General features: G+C 44.4%; 1 protein-coding gene across 4 annotated transcripts in view; it reads left to right on the plus strand.

The window, feature by feature from the left end:
• FGD6 (FYVE, RhoGEF and PH domain containing 6) overlaps window positions 1–22,710 on the plus strand; it is a 142,776-nt gene that overhangs the window by 71,264 nt on the left and 48,802 nt on the right. For 3 of the 4 annotated variants that reach the window (XM_013998063.2, XM_005664248.3, XM_013998062.2), the window contains 4 exons: window positions 3,534–3,601; window positions 3,688–3,718; window positions 19,089–19,240; window positions 21,327–21,483. In XM_013998063.2, coding sequence (XP_013853517.2) covers window positions 3,534–3,601; window positions 3,688–3,718; window positions 19,089–19,240; window positions 21,327–21,483 — 408 coding nt within the window. The remainder of the gene's footprint in view (window positions 1–3,533; window positions 3,602–3,687; window positions 3,719–19,088; window positions 19,241–21,326; window positions 21,484–22,710) is intronic. The other variant, XM_021092744.1, reaches the window with a different exon arrangement.

Here is a 22,710-nt window from a genome sequence, read left to right on the forward strand (position 1 = left end):
AATTAAACTTAAAGCTTCTGCACAGCAAAGAAAACCGTAAAAAAAGAGGAAAGACAACCAGAGAATAGTAGAAAATCTTTGTAAATGAAGTGACCAACAAGGGATTAATGTCCAAAATGTACAAACATCTCATACAGCTTTATAACCCCCCTAAAAAAAATCAACCCAATTAAAAAATGCTCAGTTCATAACAGACAGTTCTCCAAAGAAGGCAGACAGATGGCCAAAAAGCACATCACTAATTGTTGGAGAAATGCAAACCAGCATTACAGTGAGCCGTCACCTCACCCTAGTCAGAATGGCCGTCATCAAAAACTCTACAAACAGGGCGTGTTGGAGGCGGGTGTGGAGGAGAGAGGCGCCTCCGACACTGCTGGTGGGAATGTGAGCTGGTGCAGAGTATGGAGGTTCCTTAAAAAACTAAATACGGAACTACCAGATGATCCAGCAACGCCAGTCCTGGGCATCTCTCTGGAGAAAACCGTATTTCAAAAAGATGCAGGCTCCTTGATGTTCACTGCAGCATTATTTACCGTAGCCAAGGCATGGAAGCAACCCAAACGCCTATCAGCAGAGGACTGGGTAAAGAAGATGTGTAGGCGTCCCCATTGTGGCTCAGCAGAAACGAATCCGACTAGTATCCATGAGGACCCAGCTTTGATCCCTGGCCTCCCTCCGTGGGTTAAGATTCCAGCATTGCCGTGAGCTGTGGTGTAGGTCGCAGACACGGCCCAGATCTGGTGTTGGGGTGGCTGTGGCGTAGGCCAGCGGCTACAGCTCCGATTCGACCCCTAGCCTGGGAACCTCCATGTGCTACAGGTGCAGCCATAAAAAGCCACCAAAAAAACCCAAAACAAACAAACAAAAAAACAGTTCCAGTGCAGGCAACACATGAGACCTTTTGTTGGGGACCTTAGGTAAACTATTTTGTTTTTGTTTAAACCTAAAACCCTTGAGAGAGGTGGTATTCAGTTTACAGATGATGAAGCTGCACCTCAGAGGTCTCAAGAACCTTAGGTTACAAATAATGTATGGCAGGGCAGGAGCCCAAACTTGTATCCTTGCAACTTAAAGGGTAGGTACATTCCACACAATGCTTGTTGCCTGCCCTACAGAGTCCTAGACATGGATGCGGAGACGATAGACATGCAGGACCTGCAGGGGACTTACTGGTGGAATTGCCTGGGGGAGGAGCAAGGATGGCAGGGAGCAGGAGTGGTAGGAAAAGCCTCTACCCTCCCTGCAAGTATGATCCTGTGTTAGGAGACAGGGGAGGAGGGACTGGCAGCGCTGAGAGACTCTTGGCCAGGCTGCTGGGAGGGTCTAGGTCAGGAAGGGGGCCTGGGTCTAGTACCCCTTCCTGGTCAGCATTGCGGGGGGCAGCCCGAGGTCCTTGCTGCGGTGACTCTGAATGGACAGCAGCTGGAGGCCGTCAGCTTGACTCGCTGCAGCAGGTTGTCTTGAGGGGCTGCCTGAGCAGGGCAACCCCGGGGCCCACGCAGCCCTGTTCTGCCCTGGTGTGGGGGTGGAGGAAAGACCGACAGTGCCAGTAAGCAAACGGATACTCCCCCCCAGCGAAAAAAGAACTCAGATAGTCCTTTGAGTATGTGATGCTCAAAGAAGCAGCTGTGCTACTATGATCTGTGATTTCACTTTAGAAAAGAAGACTTCAGACTATTATTATTATTACTTTTAGAGACTCAAACATTAGGTAAAACTTTGAGATAATCTGAGAGTTCACTTCCTTCCTTTTTTTTCTTTTCACTCTCAGGTGTACAACATAGCGATTCAAAATTTTTATAGATTATGCTCCATCTAGAGTTATACAATATTGGCTGTGTTTCCTGTGCTGTGCAGGCTATCCTTGTAGCGGATTTATTTTAGACGTGGTAGTTTGTTCCTCTTAATCCCTTCCTCGCATCCTGCCCCTCCCCCTTCACACTATTTTTTTTAATGATAATAAGTAGTTACTACAATTTTTTATTTTGTATTTTTATTTTTTTGTCTTTTTAGGGCCACACCCACGGCATATGGAAGTTCCGAGGCTGTGGAAGAATCGGAGTCTCAGCGGCAGCCTATACCACAGTCACCGCAACCCAGGTCCTTAACCCACTGAGTGAGGCCAGGGATCAAACCTGCATCCTCATAGGTACTAGTCAGGTTCTTAGCCTGCTGAGCTACTACGGGAACTCCTACCATGATTTTTTTTTGATTTTATGAGTGACTGACCCCTGGATTGTCAATGGTCACTTTTTCTCCTTGTCGTATCCAGTGTGTGACATTGCCCTGTCCATCTGCACTCTGCAGCACAAAGTAACTGGGTCCTGGCATTGCTGGCTCGAAGGTGGAGAAGCCTTTCTCTCTAAAACCAGATCTGACATTTTCAACCAAAACGTCAGCACATTTTCCTTTTAATGGCAGGTGTCATATTTTTCACCTTACATGAAATACCTAACATTTGTAACTCCTTGTTTATTCTCTTGCTCTTCACTCTAGATCTGTCGTATTTAGATCTTTCACCAGAACAGACAAGGAGAGAAACTCCTCTCCTTTTCTCGAATGGCCTGAAGTCAAAGCCAGCTCTATCGGTTTTTTGGCTTTTTTTTGGTCTTTTCTATGGCTGCACCCGGGGCATATGGTGGTTCCCAGGCTAAGGGTCTAATTGGAGCTGTGACCTCCAGCCTACACCACAGCCACAGCAACTCGGGATCCGAGCCGCATCTGTGACCCACACCACAGCTCATGGCAACGCCGGATCCTTAACCCACTGAGCGAGGCCAGGGATCAAACCCGCCACTTTATGGTTCCTAGTTGGATTCATTAACCACTGAGCCACGACAGGAACTCCTGTATCAGTATTTAAATGAGAATACAACAACAATAAATATTGTGACCTTATTCCTAATTACCTCTTTTTTTTTAATGTTCTTTTTTTTGTCCCTGCTATAGCGTTTAATTTTCCCACAAAGCAATACACAAAGTAAAAGAATTTCTTTTCAGCTCTTTAGAATGAAACTGCCTTGACTGTAAGAGCATATTTCTAAAGTTTTACGTAAATTGAAAGAGCCTGTGGCTCTGATCCTGGGAGGTGTAGTCCTTTTCGGATGCACTTAGAGGGGCTTCATCAAGGGCCAGGCTCTCTGACACAGTCCTGTTGACTATTCCTTAGTCTTAAACCCCTCGTGTGTGCCCCAAGAACTCGCATTCATACGATGCCTGTCTGTTGGAATGTGGCTTCGGTCTTGAGCCGCTGACACTGTGCCCCCCCCTCGGCTCTGGGGCTTCTTGGGCCAGGCCACCAGTCGGGCGCTGAGGACAATGAGGAGTACCCATTGCTCTCGGCGACTCCTGTATCTCGGCTTCATAACCGCATCTCCTTCTCCACGTTTGCCATTTGAGGCGTTGAATTGTATGAAGTGTGTTCTCATTGAAAGCTCCAAGTTTCGGAGCTGGAATGTACATCGGACTAACTCCAGGCTAATCCTCAATATCCTTTTACGAGTTCATGTTTTCTGAATGCACCTTATCCACAGGATGAAGACACTGGGCTGAAAAGTAAAGTCCATCATATTGCCAAGGAGATCATGAGCTCAGAGAAAGTGTAGGTATCTGGTTTACAATTCAGAAGGCTATTTGGTTCCCCACTGGCTCACTTCAAACATGTCTCTTATTGCTGTTTTTTTGCAGGTTTGTGGATGTGTTAAAACTTCTGCATATTGTAAGTATTGGCTGATATTTTCTTGAAGTCTAAGACTATCCCCTTATATTTTTCCCTGTCCCCCAACATCTTCAGCATAATTAACCTAAATATACTTAAATTAACATGTGTATGTGTGTGCTTTCTGGTACATGGTTATATTTTTCAATTCAAACATATATGTAAATGGAGACATTTTCTAAATGCGGATATGTCATTATGTGTAGGCGATTTCTGAAAACAGGCTTTGCATCTGTGTCTTCAAAGTTCTTTAACTTTCTGTCTTCATGATAAAGGGCCTTTAAAAGGATAATATCTCTTCTCGGACGTTTGCAGATGTCTGCTACGGTAGAATTCTGCGCTAGCACCCGATAAAGAAGGTCATGATTAAGTGTTCAAAAGTGTTCTATCTGAATACGCTTCTAGAAAGAGTTGAAATAGACAGTTTTACAACTAACTTTTTAAAGTCCTCTTTTCAGTTTTGGTAATTGTCAACTTGAACAAACCTGTTGGGAAACAATTAGGATATGTGTCTGGCTGCGTGTTCATTTTTCGCATGCACTCCTTTGTACGTGCAAGTTTTCACAAGTTCTGTTACTCATCGGCAGTTCACGTGCTTTTAGTGTTACTTGATTTTAATTATATTTTGGCGAGATATGAGGATTTAACAAAAGAAAAGGTCAACGTAGAGGAAATAAGAAAAACAAATGGAAGTGCATTGAATGAACCATCTAAGAAATTTACTTAGATTATAATTATTGACATCAGCTTAAACTGATCAGACATGGTAGGTTAACAAAATAAACATCCATTTGTCTCTGCAAAGGGTATCATTATTTTCAGTTTTCTTTTTAATGGATATATGTAAATATGAAAAGTGGGTTATGCTTGAAGGTGAGTCGCATTCACCAAATGATCCCCTTGTGCTCTGTACGTAGCCCAGTGGACAAACGAAGCCTGATTCCTGTGTGAAAAAACTCAAGCTTTGGAAACCTTTTCTTCAAAACTTCTTAACAGTGCTAATTTTTTTTTCTTTTCTTTCTTTTTTTTTTTTTTTTTTTTTTTTTTTTAGGGCCGCAGGTGCAGTATATGGAAGTTCCATGGCTAGGGGTCAAATTGGAGCTGTACCTTCCAGCCTACAGCACAGCCACAGCAATGCTGGATCCTTAACCCACTGAGCAGGGCCAGGGATTGAACCCACGTCTTCATGGATACTAATTGTGTTTGTTTCTGCTGAACCACAATGGGAACTCCTGCTAATTTGTTTTGATAAATTATTTTCCCCTAGTAGTTCCTCACACAACCCTTGACTATATTGCTAAGTTCCCTTTTTAAGCTCAATTTTAAAAGATGACGGCAATACCAAACAAATTTGTTGATAGGCATCTTGTCAGTTCAGATAAATAAGAGTAAGCTTAATAAATAAATGACTTCTCAAATTAAACTCCATGTATGTTTGCTGCCATGCCTTTTCTAACTGTACAAGCAGTTGAGAGGGAAAGAAAATGCTAAATTGCTGTTTACTGGAAAACTCAAAACATATCTCCAGAATAAGCAAATTGTATCTGTTTGACATATTTTCTGATAGAAATGTTTGGATAGAAATAGATCCTCTCCAAGGAAATTTTAAGCATCTGCAAGTGAATTTATAAACTCATAGCAAAAAAAAAAAAAAGCTATAACTTCATTGTGCTGTTTGATCAAATCTTGCTTGGAACATGTGTTAAGAATGCTTGTGGTGTAGTGCTTTTCACACTTTGTGGTGCGTGACTAGATTTTTAAATTATCCAGCTAGAGTAGACCAGAACTTTTGTAAAATACAATAAAAATGCATGGCCTTGTCATATTGATAGAAGAGTTTCCAACCCCTCATTCTCACTTTCTTGAATAATATGCTTGCATACCAATAACAATCTGTAGACCGCAGTTGGAGAAGCACAGGCTTAATAGATTCTGTTTCTTACCTACTGTGTGAATTGTAGAAACTGGTTTGACCTGTGTTTAGCGTTCCTCGTTCGTGAAATGGGGAGGAAGGAGCCCCTCTCTCAGGTTGTGAGGGGTCAGTGGCATAACGTGGAAGGAGCTAGGATTGCGCAGTACACCTTAGGATGTCAAATTGCCTTTATACTTTCTTCTTCCTCCTCCTCCTCCCACGTAGGGCATCTGTGAATGGGAAGCATTCATTTTAATGTTACCAGGCAGTGGACGTTTTCTAATTCTGTCACTTTCAAATTGCTCTTTCTCCTTTGTACTGAAATTTCATCTTAATGAAAAGAGTTCTGATTCCAGCAGGTAGAGGAGCAATGAAAAGCTTTACCAGTGTGTTGGTTTGATTTTTTTAAAAAATAAATGTCCTGGTTCCTACCTCTGTATTTTCTGAGCAAAGCATAAGCACTATAAGAATAAACCACTAGACCAAAATATTTCCCTTATCATCTCAGATCTGATAGATGGCCTTGGCCTCGACTCTGCTGATGCTGAACAGAGTGAATCATCCATTACTCACCTTGATTTGTATGTATTCAAAACCTCCTAAGCCTTTAATCTAGAAATGAAAGCAGATCATCGGCCAACGTCATGTTAACATACTGTCTGGTATGTGCAGACGTTAACTCTGCAGAGCCCGACGCTAGTGAGTATCTTAACAACCAGACATTAAGCAGGTTGTGAGCCATCACCAGGAGGGGTTTGTCACCAGAGTAATGTGGGTGAAGCCTAAAGCACCTCTTGTTTCAGTCCAAGCCAAGAGCCTCTCTTGTTACAATCCAACACTCCCACCATGCTAGTAAGGTTCGTAGTTACTCTTCCACTCAAAGAACCCCCACACAGATAGCACGTGGATAGTTTTAATCCTGAGTACCACCGCTATCTGATTTCATCTAAAGGAATAAATTCCTGGGGTATAGGATAGAATATGCCTACTTGGAAATATCTAACAGTCTTTTGGAATTCCCTGGTAGCACAGCAGGTTAAGGATTCTGCATTGTCACTGCTGTGGCTAGGTTGCTGCTGTGGTGTGGGTTTGATCCCTAGCCTGGGAACTTTAGCATGCCATGGTTCTCGGCACAGCCAAGAAACAAAAAGCAAAGAAAAACTAAACCAAACTAAAATAGCTAACAGGCTTTAGATAATCCAGTGGGTATTTTTGGAAATCAACCAGATAGCCAAGTGCCTTGGGAGGAGATGATTTCCCATAATAGTTTTCCATATTGGAAACTCTAGAGTAGCCATGAACAGATGATTCTGTGCGACAGAGATGCTCAGTGTCTGCACGGTCCAGTGTGGTAGCCATACTTTAGAATTTGTAATATATTACTGTGTAGCTCACTGACTCTTATTTGTCACTCTCATATGTCACTGTAGCTCACTATCACTTCTTTGTGTTGAATATGCTGAGCTAGGTGATAGAGCTCATGAAAATGTTTTCACATCTAAACGAGTGAATTTTATCACGAGCTTTATTATATTGGGATTAATTAGAGGTTTTGTGATTGAAAATATTCTTAAGATTCTAAGAATCAGTGTATTTGGCTGAGGGCTTTGGTTCATCTTTCTGATATTTGTGAGGAAAAAACTGGGCTTGCAGGGGCAGAAGAAAGTCTTTACAATTAATGTTTTTTTGTTTTTGTTTTTGTTTTTGCTTGAGTCTTTTTTTTGTATTTTTTAAATTACTCTAATGAATTTATTGCATCTGTACTTATATAATGATCATAACAATCCAGTTTCATAGGATTTCCATCCCACAACCCAAGCACATCCCCCCACCCCCCAAACTGTCTCCTCTGGAAACCATAAGTTTTTCAAAGTCTGTGAGTCAGCATCTGTTCTGCAAAGAAGTTCCGTCTGTCCTTTTTTCAGATTCCACATGTCAGTGAAAGCATTGGATGTTGGTGTCTCATTGTATGGCTGACTTCACTTAGCATGATCACTTCTAGGGCCATCCGTGTTGCTAAAAATGCTGGTATTTCGTTCTTTTTAATGGCTAAGTAATATTCCATTGTGTATATGTACCACATCTTCTTGATCCACTCCTCTGTCCATGGACATTTAGGTTGTTTCCACGTCTTGGCTATTGCAAATAGTGCTGCAATGAACTTCGGAGTACATGTGTCTTTGCGAGTCATGGTTTTCTCTGGATAGATGCCCAGGAGTGGGATTGCTGGATCAAATGGTAGTTCTATGTTTAGTTTTCTGCGGAATCTCCCTACTGGTTTCCGCAGTGGTTGTACCAATTTACAATCCTATCAAGAATGTGATAGGGTTCCTTTTTCTCCACATCCTCTCCAGCACTCATTGTTTGTAGACTTTTGGATGATAGCCATTCTGGCTGGTGTAAGGTGGTATCTCATCATGGTTTTTTTTTTTTTTTTTTTTTTTTTGTCCTTTTGCCATTTCTTGGGCTGCTCCCGCAGCATGTGGAGGTTCCCAGGCTAGGGGTCTAATTGGAGCTGTAGCTGCCAGCCTACGCCAGAGCCACAGCAACACGGGATCCGAGCTGCATCTGCGACCTACACCACAGCTCACAGCAGCGCCGGATCGTTAACCCACTGAGCAAGGGCAGGGATCGAACCCGCAACCTCATGGTTCCTAGTCGGATTTGTTAACCACTGCGCCATGACAAGAACTCCTCATCGTGGTTTTAATTTGCATTTCTCGAATAATGGGTGATGGTGAACATCTTTTCATGTGTTTTTTGGCCGTCTGTATGTCGTCTTTGGAGAGTTGTCTGTTTAGATCTTCTGCCCATTTTTGGATGGGGTTGTTTGTTTTTTTGGTATGGAGCTGCAGAAGGTGTTTATAGCTTTTGGAGATTAATCCCTTGTTAGTTGAATCACTTGCAAAGATTTTCTCCCATTCTGTGGGTTGTCTTTTTGTTTTGTTTAGGGTTTCCGTTGCTGTGCAGAAACTTTTAAATTTGATTAGGTCCCGTTTGTTTATTTTTGTTTTTATTGTCATTCCTCTAAGAGGTGGATCTGAGAAGATGTTGCTGTGGTTTATATCAGAGAGTGTTTGGCCTGTGTTTTCCTGTAAGAGTTTTATAGTTTTTTTGTTTATTAATGTTTTATGTGGTACCTATGCTGCAGTATCTACCATGAGCTCTTGGACTTTGATCTGGATTTGGAAAAAGGTCCAATGTGCCCACTGTCTCTAGGTCAATACGCTGTTGAATCCAGAGAGAAAAGAGATTCTTAAAAGGCAGTCTTTCCTTTTTCAAAATGGCAGTGCCGGAGTTCCCTTGTGGCTTAGCAGATTAAGAGTCTGACGTAGTGTCCATGAGGATTCAGATTTGATCCCTGGCCTCACTCAGCGGGTTGAGGATCTGGCATTGTGGTGAGCAGATGTGGCTCGTATCCCATGTTGCTGTGGCTATGGTGTAGGCTGGCAGTTGCAGCAGCTCTGATTCGACCCCTAGCTTGGGAATGTCCATGTGCCACACGTGTGACCTGAAATTAAAAAAAGAAACAGGGGAGTTCCCGTCGTGGCGAAGTGGTTAACGAATCCGACTAGGAACCATGAGGTTGCGGGTTCGGTCCCTGCCCTTGCTCAGTGGGTTAACGATCCGGCGTTGCCGTGAGCTGTGGTATAGGTTGCAGACGCGGCTCGGGTCCCGCGTTGCTGTGGCCCTGGCGTAGGTCAGTGGCTACAGCTCCGATTAGACCCCTAGCCTGGGAACATCCATATGCCGAAGGAGCGGCCCAAGAAATAGCAAAAAAGACCAAAAAAAAAAAAAAAAAAAAAAGAAACAGAATGGTAGTGGCATCCATGTCGCTGCCAAAGCCCCAAAACTAGGCTTTGTTCTTCATTGCTTCCTTTCACCCCTCCAACCAAACCATCAACAAACTTTGGATTCTGTTTCCTCTTTACTGCCACCACCCTAGTCCAGAATAGCCTCTCTTACTCACAGCAGCACCAGCCTTTTCACTGGGCTTCCTATTTCCATTTGCGCCCCGCCCCCCGCAATCTGTTCCTTAAACTTTTTTTTCCATTCAAAGTATGAGGAGTGATTTTCGTTTTAAAATTTTTTAAATAAATATATGTATTTTTTTATGGCCAAACCTGCTTTATATGGAGGTTCCTGGGCTGGGAGTTGAATTCAAGTGGCAGCTGTGGCGATGCTGGATCCTTTAACCCATTCTGCTGGGCCAGGGATTGAACCCACTCCTCCACAGCCACCTGAGCTGCTGCAGTCAGATTCTTAATCCACTGTGCCACAGCAGGAACTCCCAGGAATGATTTTCTTCTTCTTCTTTTTTTTTTTTTTTTTTTTGTCTCTTGTCTTTTTAGCACTGCCCCCTGCTACCTGCACATGGAGATTCCCAGGCTAGGGGTCTGATCGCAGCTGTAGCCGCCTGGCCTACACCGCAGCCACAGCAACGCGGGATCCGAGCCATGTCTGCAACCTACACCACAGCTCACAGCAATGCTGTATCCTTGACCCACCGAGCAAGGCCAGGGGTTAAACCCCAGTCCTCAGGGATACTCGTCGGGTTTGTGTGACCACTGAGCCATGATGGGAAGGCCTCAGGAATGATTTTCTTAAAATAGATCATGTCACTCCCTCCTTAAATCCTTTTAAACAATTCCCATTACATCGAGGAGAAAACCCACCCTATCTACCAAGGCCATCTGTTCTAGTCCGCTTTTGACCGTCTTGGTTATTGTCTTTGCGTAATATTATTAATAGAGTTCCCTTTCTCTGTCGATAATGACCTGGTTTGGGTAGTAAATTATGGTTCCCTCTGCCCGTTAGGTGCTCTGTGGTTTGGCCTCTGGTAAGGAGAGGAGGCGGTGCTGAGAGAGGCCTTCTCTGACTCGAAGTCCCGGGTTCTAGCCACACCGGCCTCTGTTCACTTCTTCGTTCAGTTCTCAGGTTGTTCCTGCTCAGAGATTCTGCCAGTGCCCTTCCCTAGAAAATTCCTTCTTCCTTCGTTGTGTTCATAGCGAGTTCCTTCTTTCTGCTTCCAGGCTGGGCCTAACCCGACTTCTGCAGAGAGGTCTTCCTTAACCAGCCTTTTCAACTTCCCTGTGTTTGATTTCTTCTTGACACGTAATGTGTGTTGTCTAGCTGTTTCCCTGGTTTTGGTCTCTACTAAAACATAAGCTAGGCTCGCGCAGGGATCCAGGATCTTCAGAGCCTGGCATCAGTGCTGATCAGTAGAAGGCCCTCGGCAAAGGTTACTGAACGAATGAATGCCTGTGACTCATTGCTAGTGGTTAGGAATTCCGCTTCTGCCACAGTTTGCTTGACAAATTAGTCACGGCTTGGTTTCTTCTTCTGGAAAATGGAAATAATAATAATTACCACATAGGAGTTCCGCCATGGCTCAGTGGTTAACGAACCTGACTCGTATCCATGAGGACGCAGGTTCGATCCCTGGCCTCGCTCATTGGGTTACGGTTCTGGTGTTGCCTGAGCTGTGGTGTAGGTCGCAGATGCGGCTCGGATCCTGAGTTGCCATGGCTGTGGCGTTGGCCAGCAGCTGCAGCTCCGATTGGACCCCTAGCCTGGGAACCTCCATATGCCACAGGTACAGCCCTAAAAAGGCAAAAATACAAATAAGAATAATAATAACCACATAAAGTTGGTGGGATGGTTAGATGTGATCAGACAAAATAAATGTTAAGGAGTTCCCGTCGTGGCGCAGTGGTTAACGAATCCGACTAGGAACCATGAGGTTGCGGGTTTGGACCCTGCCCTTGCTCAGTGGGTCAAGGTTCCGGCGTTGCCGTGAGCTGTGGTGTAGGTCGCAGACGCGGCTCGGATCCCACGTTGCTGTGGCTCTGGCGTAGGTTGGCAGCTACAGCTCCGATTAGACCCCTAGCCTGGGCACCTCCATATGCTGCGGGAGCAGCCCAAGAAATGGCAAAAAGACAAAAAAAAAAAAAATGTTGAGCCCTTAATTAGTTTTAGCTGCAGGCTAAGTGCAGGTCTTTCAAGATAAAGTGCTGTTATTTAGAATGTATTTATATCATTTAAAGTCCAGGAGTTCCTGCCGTGATGCGAGAGGGTCAGCAGTGTCTCTGCAGCGCTGGACTCAGGTTTAGTCCCCAGCCCAGCACAGTGGGTCAGGATCTGGGGCTGCCTCAGCTGCAGCGTAGGTAGCTCCTGCAGCTCAGATCAGGTCCTTGGCTGAGGAGCTCCATGTGGCGTGGGGTGGCAAAAAGAAATCCGTACTGTTTAGTTTTGATATTATCAAGTAAGCTTTTACTCAAATAAGTCAAAATCGAGTTTCTTCCTGAAAAATACCCTATTAGGTTTCTTCTTCCATTAGAAAGTAAGTTCCATGGAAGCAGGAATTTTTATGTTTTGTTTATTGTTATCCTACTAAATTAATGTCTATTAAATGAATGATAGGAAATCAATGAATAGTGTTTGGTTTGGTAAAACTCTAGTGATTTATATTTCGTTATCCCTTTTGTAGCAAAAGTTGTGCAAGCCAGAGGTTGCTATTATACTGTATATAAATGCCATTTTCAAGATAAAATCCTTAGATATCCCAATATAATTAAGTACAAATGAGATGCGGCTTTTTGTTATCTTTCTCTCTGGTGTGAGACTGGTTTCACAGACATCTCTGTGAATTTATAAATATCCAGGTAGCTTGATTTAAAAAAATGTATTTTGGGAATTCCCTTTGTGTCATAGCAGAAACAAATCCGACTAGTATGCACGAGGATGTGGGTTCTATCCCTGGCCTTGCTCAGTGGGTCAGGGGTTCGGCGTTGCTGTGAACTGTGGTGTTTAGTTCCCAGATGTGGCTCAGATCCCACATTGCTGTGGCTGTGGTGTAGGCTGGCAGCTGTAGCTCCGATTTGACTCCCAGCCTGGGAATTTCCATATTCTGAGGGTACAACCCTGAAAAGTAAAAAAAAATAAATAAAATTAAATAAAATTCAAAATTTTAAAAAAATATTTTGAAAAGGAATGATCAGAGACCTTGAGGTCTTTTGGACAAAGGTGGGCTGATTACGTAGATAATGGTGCTTCTAATGAAGCACCTTTTTTCACCAGTTTCTTTAGGTTGGGATATACATTGTTTCGAAAGTTTGAGAAACTCTAAATGAAAATACGTAGAGTTCATGCCAAAGCTACTTTGACATTCGGATGTCTAATAATAAATAGAATATATCCTTTTTAAAAATGCATTATAGGAGTTCCCTTGTGGCTCAGGGGGTTAAGGATCCAGCATTGTCACTGTAGTGGTTATTGCAGTGGCTCTGATTTGATCCCTGGCCCAGAAACTTCCATATGCTGCAAAAAAATGCACTATAAAAAGAATACAAGCCTTCCTCATAGAAGCATCTAGTTTTTAACCATCTTAAAATGACTTCATCTTGTTTGATTGAATCTGTGTCTTTTCAGTCTTGTGAACTATTCCATTATCATTTGTTCTTTAGTTATGAACAGTGTTCCATAGCATCTATTTGTTTTTTATTTTTTATATAATTTTTGCTTTTCAGGGTCACACCCGTGGCATGCGGAAGTTCCCAGGCTAGGGGTCAAATCGGAGCCACAGCTGCCTGCCTGTGCCACAGCCACAGCAACACAGGATCTGAGCCACATCTGTGACCTACACCACAGCTCCCAGCACTGCCAGATCCCTGACCCAATGAGAGAGGCCAGGGATCGAACCTGCATCCTCATGGATACTAGTTGGAATCGTTTCCGCTGCGCCCCAACTGGAGCTCTCTTTAGTGTCTGTTGACATGGCTACCAAACCTTCACTTTCGAGCAGCTTCCTTCATGAAGACTGTCTTTCACTGAATGAAGTTCATGGTTAAGATTAAGTGCCCTTGTCTTGCAGCTGAGATGTTTGTTTTCCTCACCTTGGTTTGGTGTTTCCTTCTGTTTAATATACTGCTGTTCGAGAGCTCTCTTTCCAAGCTTCCAGGGCCTTGTGTATCTTGAGTGGTGGTCATGTGATCATTGAAAATACCCAAATCTCCTTTAATGAAATAAATGGCCTTCTACTGGGCACTCTCTGTGTGCCTGGCAGCATGGTATATTACCTGCGTTATCTATTTTTATCCTCATAACACCCTACAAATAGATGTCATTTCTGTTTCTTTTTCTTTTTAGGGTGGCATATGGAAGTTCCAGGCTGGGGATCAAATCGAAGCTGGATCTGCTGGCCTACGCCAGAGCCACAGCAACGCCGGATCCAAGCCACATCCGTGACTGACGCCACAGCTTGGGACAACGCTGGATCCTCAACCCACTGAGTGAGGCCAGGGATTGAACCCACATCCTCATAGGCACCACCTCGGGTTCTTAACCCACTGGGCCACAACGGGAACACCCTCATTTCTGTTTTTTAAATGAAGGAAGTAAGGTAACTGCCACTACTAAATGGCAAAGCCAGACTTTGAACTCTGGTCTATTGTAGCCCTTACACACTAAATGAATGTGCAGAAATTGATTAAAAACCGTTACTTGAGGAGTTCCTATCATGGCGCAGCAGAAATGAATCCAGCCAGGGACCATGAGGTTGCGGGTTCGATCCCTGCCCTTGCTCAGTGGGTTAACGATCCGGTGTTGCCGTGAGCTGTGGTGTAGGTCGAAGACTCGGCTCTGCTGATGTTGTGGCTGTGGCTTAGGCTTGCAGCTGCAGCTCCAATTGGACCCCTAACCTGGGGACCTCTATATGCCACGAGTGCAGCCCTAAAAAGCAAAAAAATTGAAAAAATAAAAAATAAAATAAAAATCGTTACTTGAAATCTCTACCATGCTGTACAGGGAAGAGTGTGTCTCTGAGTATATTGGCTTACTTTCAGAATTCTTTCAATGGGCCAGGAAGCTGGAGAAATTCTAGTTTTTCATCTTCTAAAGATGATCACTTGGGACATATTGTGATGAGTTCTGGTTCACGTTGTTGAGGGCGCTGGAGATTTGAGCTAAAGCGTTGCTTCTGGCCCTCCTTTGTGCAGTTCCCAGGCGTGTCTCTGCCTGCCACCTCCGCGTCTGCACCTAGAAGGGGAGCAGTGACTTCGCTGGTCGGGTATTTTCATTTTAAAACAAAAGCAAATTGTTAACGTGGAACCTTTATCCCCTCTTCTTGTGCTTCTTAGTATCACCCCGCTTTATGCATGCTTATCAAAGCTCTTTGACCTTAGCAGCTGCTTTGCTTTTGCTCCGTGTGAAGTGATTCTTAATGCTCTTCCTATGGCCGGGAGCCCTGCAGAGCTCCCTGTCTGCCCATCTGTCCCTTTGGTCTTTGTAATTCACTGTGTCATCATAGTGGTGAAGCAATGCCCTCAGGTCAGGAAGCCCAGGCTGGACAGCTGGTTGTTAAGTCACTTTCTTTTCCTTGGCCCTGGACATATAGAGCCTGACCCGACCACCAAGGCCTTCTGTTTCGTGCTTCGTTGCTTTTGTTGCCTGTGGTTGGTTTTACTTGCATTGATTTTTGCTTGCTCTTGCTTGAGTGACCAGAAGTGGTTAGACTAGTATGTTAATACCTCAGAGGAGCTGAGTATTTTTTTTTTAAGTTGATCTGGTTCTTATTTGTAGGCTTTCTGGGAATTATTAAGAATAGTATTATGATAACGTTTAAATCCAGAAACCTGGAGTCCCCATCGTGGCACAGAGGAAATGAATCCGACTAGGAACCATGAGGTTGCAGGTTTGATCCCTGGCCTCTCTCAGTGGGGAAAGGATCCAGCATTGCCGTGAACTGCGGTGTAGGCTACAGACGTGGCTTGGATCTGGTGTTGCTGTGGCTGGGGTATAGGCCGACGGTTACAGCTCTGATTCAACCCCTAGCCTGGGACCTCCATATGCCACGGATGCGGCCCTAAAAGGACAAAAAAAAAAAAAAAAAAAGACAAAAATAATCTGTTTCTGAAAAGGGCAAGTTGAGCAAGCGTTTGATTATTGTGGTTGCAGACTAGCATGTAGGTGGTTCAGTTTTGCATACAGAATCTTTGGTGGGCTTTATGTTAGCATAGACTGAAGCATAGGCAGTTGATATCAAAGAACTCCCTTGCTTACCTAACATACTTACACTGCAGCTCCCCTCGCCCCCTTTTTTAATTACCCAGCTTCTCCAGTGTGGAAAAGTGTCCTCTGGTTCAAGGGGGAAGCGCCAGTCCTGAGGCCTTGCAGCATCACGTGTTTAGTCAAGGAGGTGTTGATGAATCGAGATTCTTCTGCCCCAGAATACTTTTGCCTCTGGCACTTAAGCGTCATCACACTTTCCCAAATTATCCTGGCTGTTAGCATTTAGAAAAAGAACCAGACATGTGTTGTAATCATCCTTTCTATTAAAAAATGAAAGAAGTTGTCTGCTCCTTCCAGTGGCAGCAGATCTGGAAAGGGTAGCGGTGTGTGAAGAGCTGCGAAGTGAAGAGATGCCGTGTGTCGTGCCTGTGTGAATTACTTACCTCTGGCACCGGGGCCACCGACGTGGCTTTCAGGGAGTGGTCGCCCGAGACGTGAGGAATGAGACGGGGGCCAGGGCTGCCCCTTGCCGTTAAGCAGACCACGCATTACGAATTGGTCCCTTGGTCTGAGTGGCATCAGCCTGGAGGAAGGAGTGCCCTTTTCTATTTTCAAAAAGCCGCCACGAAGACTGGCAGTGGCCCTGGTAGTGCCCGCTTAGAATGTGTAACTTTTTGGGTCTTAGGGATAATGTTTAATAGCTGGATATAAACGCTCTGAATTCTTATGGCCTTTATTAAACATCCTTCTTTGAGTCTTCTACGTGGTATATTTCTCTTTTATTCTGACATGCTGCTCATACTTTTTGAAAAGGCACTGGGGCCATTCACTCCTCCAGAGCTGCCCACACCCTCCAGTAGTACCGGGAAAAACTAAAGTTTTGCCTGGTATGTGATGTGGGCCTCCAGTTAGAGGTGGTTGTCTCACTGGTCAGTGCAGTGTGGCCTGGGCTGGTCTCTGTTGAATGTGTCTTAAATAAACACGTTTCCTTTTTGGCAGTGGTGGCGGACATAGGGAATGCAGAGTCTGGCAAGAGCTGTGTCAGACAGGCTCCTTGAGCTACTTAGCAGCTCATGTCTCCTGTCACTGCCCTGGCTGAGGAAATGCCTTCCAACCGGAAAATAAAAGCCATCCTGATGCCAAGGGACAAACATATTCATCACCTATCATACCCAGTGAAAGGGCAGTGCTTCTGGTTTGGCTGAACAAGGAACGCTTGCGTCTAAATTATATTCATCATTAAACCGGTAAAAGAAAAACAATGGTATAGAAGATGTTTAACTGTGGTGTTTGAATACATGCACAGTTGAAGACGCTGTAGTCTCGGTATGTCAGTCTGTTCTACACAGTTCTGCCTGCCGGAAAGCCTAATGACTCTCAGAAGCGTGAAGTTAGCTCTCTTTTCTCTTAGCAAATGTGTGTGCTGATAGAAACAAGCTGTTGGGAGATGGAATCTGGCCTCAGTCCATTTGGTTTCTGGAGCTGATTTGTGTGGTTTTGGGGATTGTAGTTTATACAAGTAATGAATTCTTCTTTTATGTTACAGCAATTCGTTTGTAAAAAAAAAAAAAGTACTTCTTTGGTTACTGGTGTTAAGTCATTGGTTCCTTTGGGCTAATGTTTGGGGCTGGTGGAAGTTAGTACCAGGTGTTAAGGCCTAAGTGAAGGGTTTATTAGCACTCGTTGAGCATAGGATTTGACTTGTCTAAAATGTACCTTAGAAGAGGAATCTTTTTGTGTCCTTTTTTTTTTTTCTTTTTTTTCTTTTTTTGGTCTTTTTGCCTTTTCTTGAGCCGATCCTGCAGCATATGGAGGTTCCCAGGCTAGGGTCCAATCGGAGCTGAAGCCGCCAGCCTACACCACAGCCACAGCAATGTGGGATCCTAGCCGCATCTGCGACCTACACCATAGTTCACAGCAACGCCGGATCCTTAACCCACTGAGCGAGGCCAGGGATCGAACCCGTGTCCTCATGGATGCTAGTCAGGTTCGATAACCACTGAGCCATGACGGGAACTCCATGTGTACTTTTCAATTATATATGAGATTGTCCTTCGCAAGAAGCGTATGGAATACTGATGGTTAGTGTACTATGTAGGGGGCAGGTGTGGAAAGGACCAGGGGACAAAGCCCGATCTTTTCGTTAGATTTGCCCAGTGAATTCCGGAAGGGAAAGCGCCGAGAAAGGAGAGAGAAGATGAAGCCTAGTAGAGAGTCAGTCTGTTTCACCCAGCCTTTGCTTTACGGTTTTAATGAAACCTCCTGCTTCTAAGAAGGCCCCCTCTTTGTTTTTGGATCCTCAGGACTCAGGAACGAGTCCGCTATTGTTTTTCTTATCCCCGAGGGCGGGCCCGAGATACAGTGAAGTCTAGACAAATACCATCTCCCGCCCCACCCTTTCCAAGCCCTCTGGAGTTTTAGGGTGGGGCGACGTGGACCAGTCTTAAAACATGGTCTAAATCCGTCTTATAGGAAAAAGTCCAGGAAAAAGAATAGGATGCAAAGAGTTTTAATCTGTGAAAAGTATCAATTCTGGTGACTTTATGGGGAGGTTGGCTAGAGGGAGAGGCGAGTTTCAAGTCTAGAGTTAAAATGTGTGGTTGACTCTGCGTGCCACATTCATCACAGAAAGCTTTCTGAGCAGCATCTAATTCAAGTCTCATAACCCACTGAACAGATGAGGAAAACGGAGCTAGCTCAAGGAAACCCAGTAAATTAGGAGCAAGGGATTCAGTATTCTCTGATTACCAGGAATATACCACCCTCCAAAATGCCTCATTTAGAATGTTCCAGCACTTGGGTTGTAATTACTGAACACGGACAAAGGGGCGCTTCCAAAGGAAAGTTAACCAAGATCTCCAGCAGACTCCCCACTTCCCGGCCTTTTGGCCGCCCCGAGGCACATTGTGTTCCCGGGCCAGGAATCGATCCGGCTGAAGCTGCAACTTAACCCTGCAGCAGTGCCAAATGCCTAATCCGCTGGGCCCAGCCAGGATCAAACCTGCGTCCTGGTGCTTCAGAGAGGCCGACTGTCCTATGGTGCCACAGCGGGAACTCCCCATGGACTTTAAAATAAATGAATTTTGTTCATATAGAGTATTGAAATAATTTTAAGAGCTACTTAGAGTTGCAGTACTATTTCCAGATACCCCCTTAGTCTAATCGCTCAGTTTGGAGATCAAACCAAAAGATTTACGAGAAATAGCACACGATCTGTTTTAAAACCAAATATTCATCCAGCTGCTGTTTGTGTGTGCGCGCATGTGTGTGTTTAATTTCCTAATTAAGTGGGATAGGAGGAAATGGGTGCTTTCAATTTATAATTCTACACCAGAAATTCAATTTGCAATTTATGCTGTTTTAGGGAAAAGAGTGTGTGGGGGAAAAAGCTTTTTATTAAGTCATGTGTGTATATATGTATATTGCTTTTCCTCCTCTGAACTGTAACAGGACTTCCGGGATGCAGTAGCCCATGCTTCCAGGCAACTTGGGAAACCAGTGATCGAGGACCGGATCTTAAATCAGATCCTGTACTACTTGCCTCAGCTGTATGAGCTCAATCGGGACCTCCTGAAGGAACTGGAGGAAAGAATGATGAACTGGTAAAAATGAACCGACGAGCTTTCTCTGAGTTTCTAATTTTATTTCATTTCATGTTTTTGGCTGTGCCCACTGTATGTGGAAGTTCCCAGACCAGGGATCAAACCCATGTTACGGCACTGACCTAAGCCACTGCAGTGACAACACCAGAGAACTATGTCACGAGAGAACTCCTCAGAGTTTCCAATTTTTTTTTTTTCTCCTTTTGTCTTTTTAGGGCCGAACTCACGGCATATGGAGGTTCCCAGGCTAGGGGTCCAATCGGAGCTACAGCTGCTGGCCTACACCACAGCCACAGCCATGCCAGATCCAAGCCACATCTGTGACCTACGCCACAGCTCACAGCAATGCCGGATCCTTAACCCACTGGGCAGGGCCAGGGATGGAACCCTTGTCCTCATGGATACTAATCGGGTTTGTTAACCACTGAGCCACGGAGGAAACTCCCAGAGTTTCCAATTTTAGAGGCCAAAAGCTCCCTGTGTGTGACAGGGAGCTATTGTTCCTTTCACTGAGTTTTTCCAATACATTGCATTTTCTTGGCAATTGCTGTAGATCTTTTTAGATGACCAAAATTCACTGGTGCCGGTGAATGTTACTCAGTACTATAAAGTTTTAAATTCTTTGGTAATGTTACCTCAAAAGCAAGACGGGCCCATATTCAGCTAGTTTAACTTTGCATAGGTGGCTTTTGAGAATCAAAATTTTTGAGAATGGGAGAGGTGAGTTGATGTATTCACTTTGGAAGCATTGTGAGGTGTCTTATCTCTGCTTTTTGGAGCTTCAAATCAGGAAACTGCATTTTGGAAAGGAGGCCATTCACTGAGACAATAGGAAGACTTGTTGTTTGGTCTAGAAAATGTGTGCATGTGTGACCTCATTGCAGATGCTGTAGATTTCAGAACAGGAAAAGAGGACCAAAGGTTAACTACTTTCACTGTTCTTTAGATTGCAACAGCAACTGTGGTGACATATTTGGAAATGTGTAGACAGTTTGGTCTGGGAGATTGAATTTATTGTTGAAGTCAATGGGGAGCCTCAAATCACTGGAATTACAAAACGGTATCACCTATTTTCATGATAAAAATCTCCCTCCAAGCTTTCTTTATACCTAATCCAGGAAAATACTGCTTCCTGTTTTGGAAATGTCTTGCCCCCACATGTTGGGAAAATATGCTAAGTAGTAATTCATTCTTAGCTGCAGGAGTTCCCACTGTTGCACAGTGTGGTAAACCATCTGACTGCAGTGGCTTGGGTCGCTGCAGAGACATGGGATCAATCGCTGGCCCAGCGCAGTGGCTTAAAGGATCCCATGTTGCAGCTGTAGTGTAGGTCACAACTGCAGCTTGGATTCATCCCTGGCCCGGGAACTTCCATATGCCACGGGTGCATCCAAAAAAAAGAAGAAGAAGAAGAAGAATATACTTAGCTGCAGCCTAAGTGTAAACTTAGAGTTTAAGGGCTGAGAAATGACTAAAAGCTGTTTTTTTAAGCATGATAAAATAAAATGTAATTATAAAGAGTTTTCCTGGAGTGTCTGTTGTGGCTCAGCAGGTTACAAACCTGAGTAGTATCCATGAGGACTCGGGCTCAATCCCTGGCCCTGCTCGGTGGGGTAGGGATCCAGTGTTGCCATGCACTGTGGTGTAGGTTGCAGATGGGTCTTGGATCTGGCATGGCTGTGGCTGTGGTGTAGGCCGGCAGCTGCAGCTCCAATTCAACCCCTAGCCTGGGAACTTACGTATGCCATGGGTGCGGCCCTAAAAAGCAAAAAAGAGAGAGAGAGAGAGTTTTCCTGTATATACTTGTTCTTAAAAATGTCTGTGAATTGGCTTAAGTCTCTGGCGGTAGAGAAGAAGGAGCCGGTGGGAGCAGGGAGACAGTCGGAAGACTGGCAGAGTCCAGGCAGGATGTGCTGGCGGCAGTGGATATGGTGAAGTGTGGGCGTTTGGGGATATTTCTAACAAGAGGAGAGAAGAAAAGATAAGCTGGTGACTCGCACATGGGACTTTGCTCGTCACTGGCTGTGTTTTGGATATTGTAATGATTCTCTTTTTCTATTTTTGTCTCTCTCTTCCCTACCCTTAGGACTGAACAACAAAGAATTGCTGATATCTTCGTAAAGAAGGGACCGTATCTAAAAATGTATTCCACATACATCAAAGAATTTGATAAGAATATAGCTCTGCTGGATGAGCAATGCAAGAAAAACCCAGGTTTTGCTGCTGTTGTTAAAGAATTTGAGGTATTTTTGCTACCATTTCTGTTTTGAAACTAAAAATATCAGTGAATGCCTATCGCCCCGAACTAGAAAAGTTTTAGGAGTATTAAGATGTTGCTGATCTCAGAGTTCCTGTCATGGCACAGCGGTAACGCATCTGACTAGGAACCATGAGGTTGCGGGTTCGATCCCTGGCCTCGCTCAGTGGGTTAAGGATCCAGCATTGCCGTGAGCTGTGTGGAGGTCGCAGACGTGGCTCGGATCTGGGGTTGCTGTAGCTGTGGTGTAGGCCGGCAGCCGTAGCTCTGATTTGACCCCTAGCCTGGGAACCTCCATGTGCTGCAGGTATGGCCCTAAACACACACACACACACACACACACACACACCACACACACACACACACACACACACACCTACCTACCTTTATAATCATTTGTTAGCTTTTCTTTTTTCCCTTTCTTCTGAAGTCTTCATGGTATTCAGAATGGCAGTGTGAAGTAAATAGCCACAGCAGCTGATAACTGACCCTGGTTTTCATCCACTAACTTATTCTGTTGCTTTGGCAGCAAGAGAAAGCATAAGACGGGAAAGTTGGCCATCTGGGTTAATGATGTTTGCATGATAGATGCTTTCTTTCTTTTATTTATTTTTTGTCTTTTTGCTTTTTTAGGGCTATACCCGCCGCATATGGAGGCTCCCAGGGTAGGGGTCAAATAAGAGCTACAGCTGCCGGCCTACACAGCTACAGCAACACCAGATCCGAGCCACGTCTGTGACCTACACCACAGCTCATGGAAATGCTGGATCCTTAACCCACTGAGCGAGGCCAGGGATCGAACCCACAACCTCATGGTTCCTAGTCAGATTCGTTAACCACTGAGCCACGATGGGGGCTCAGGTGCTTTCTTAAATAACATGCATTATTAGTATAATTTTATAAATTATTCTGCATACCAGCCCCTAGAGGTACATATTTAGAAAAAATAAAACTGTCTGAGCAAATGTTAAAGAACTCTTCCCTTCCCATGTGAGCTGTGTAAGAATCCCAGGACACCTTAAGATACAGGGACATTTCTGCTTGGCCATTGCGATGCCACCCCCTGCAAATGCCTGTGTTGGCGATTGCAGCTGAAGCTCAGAAATGGGCTCAAGAATGAATCTGTTGTACACACAGGAAAAGAACTTTAAAGGCAGAATCAAATGTCATTGTGGTCGAGTCAAAAGAGTTCTGAAATGAGGTGTTCCTCAAT

Source organism: Sus scrofa, chromosome 5 (genome assembly GCF_000003025.6).
Source record: "Sus scrofa isolate TJ Tabasco breed Duroc chromosome 5, Sscrofa11.1, whole genome shotgun sequence".
In the NCBI taxonomy this organism is placed as follows: Eukaryota; Metazoa; Chordata; class Mammalia; order Artiodactyla; family Suidae; genus Sus; species Sus scrofa.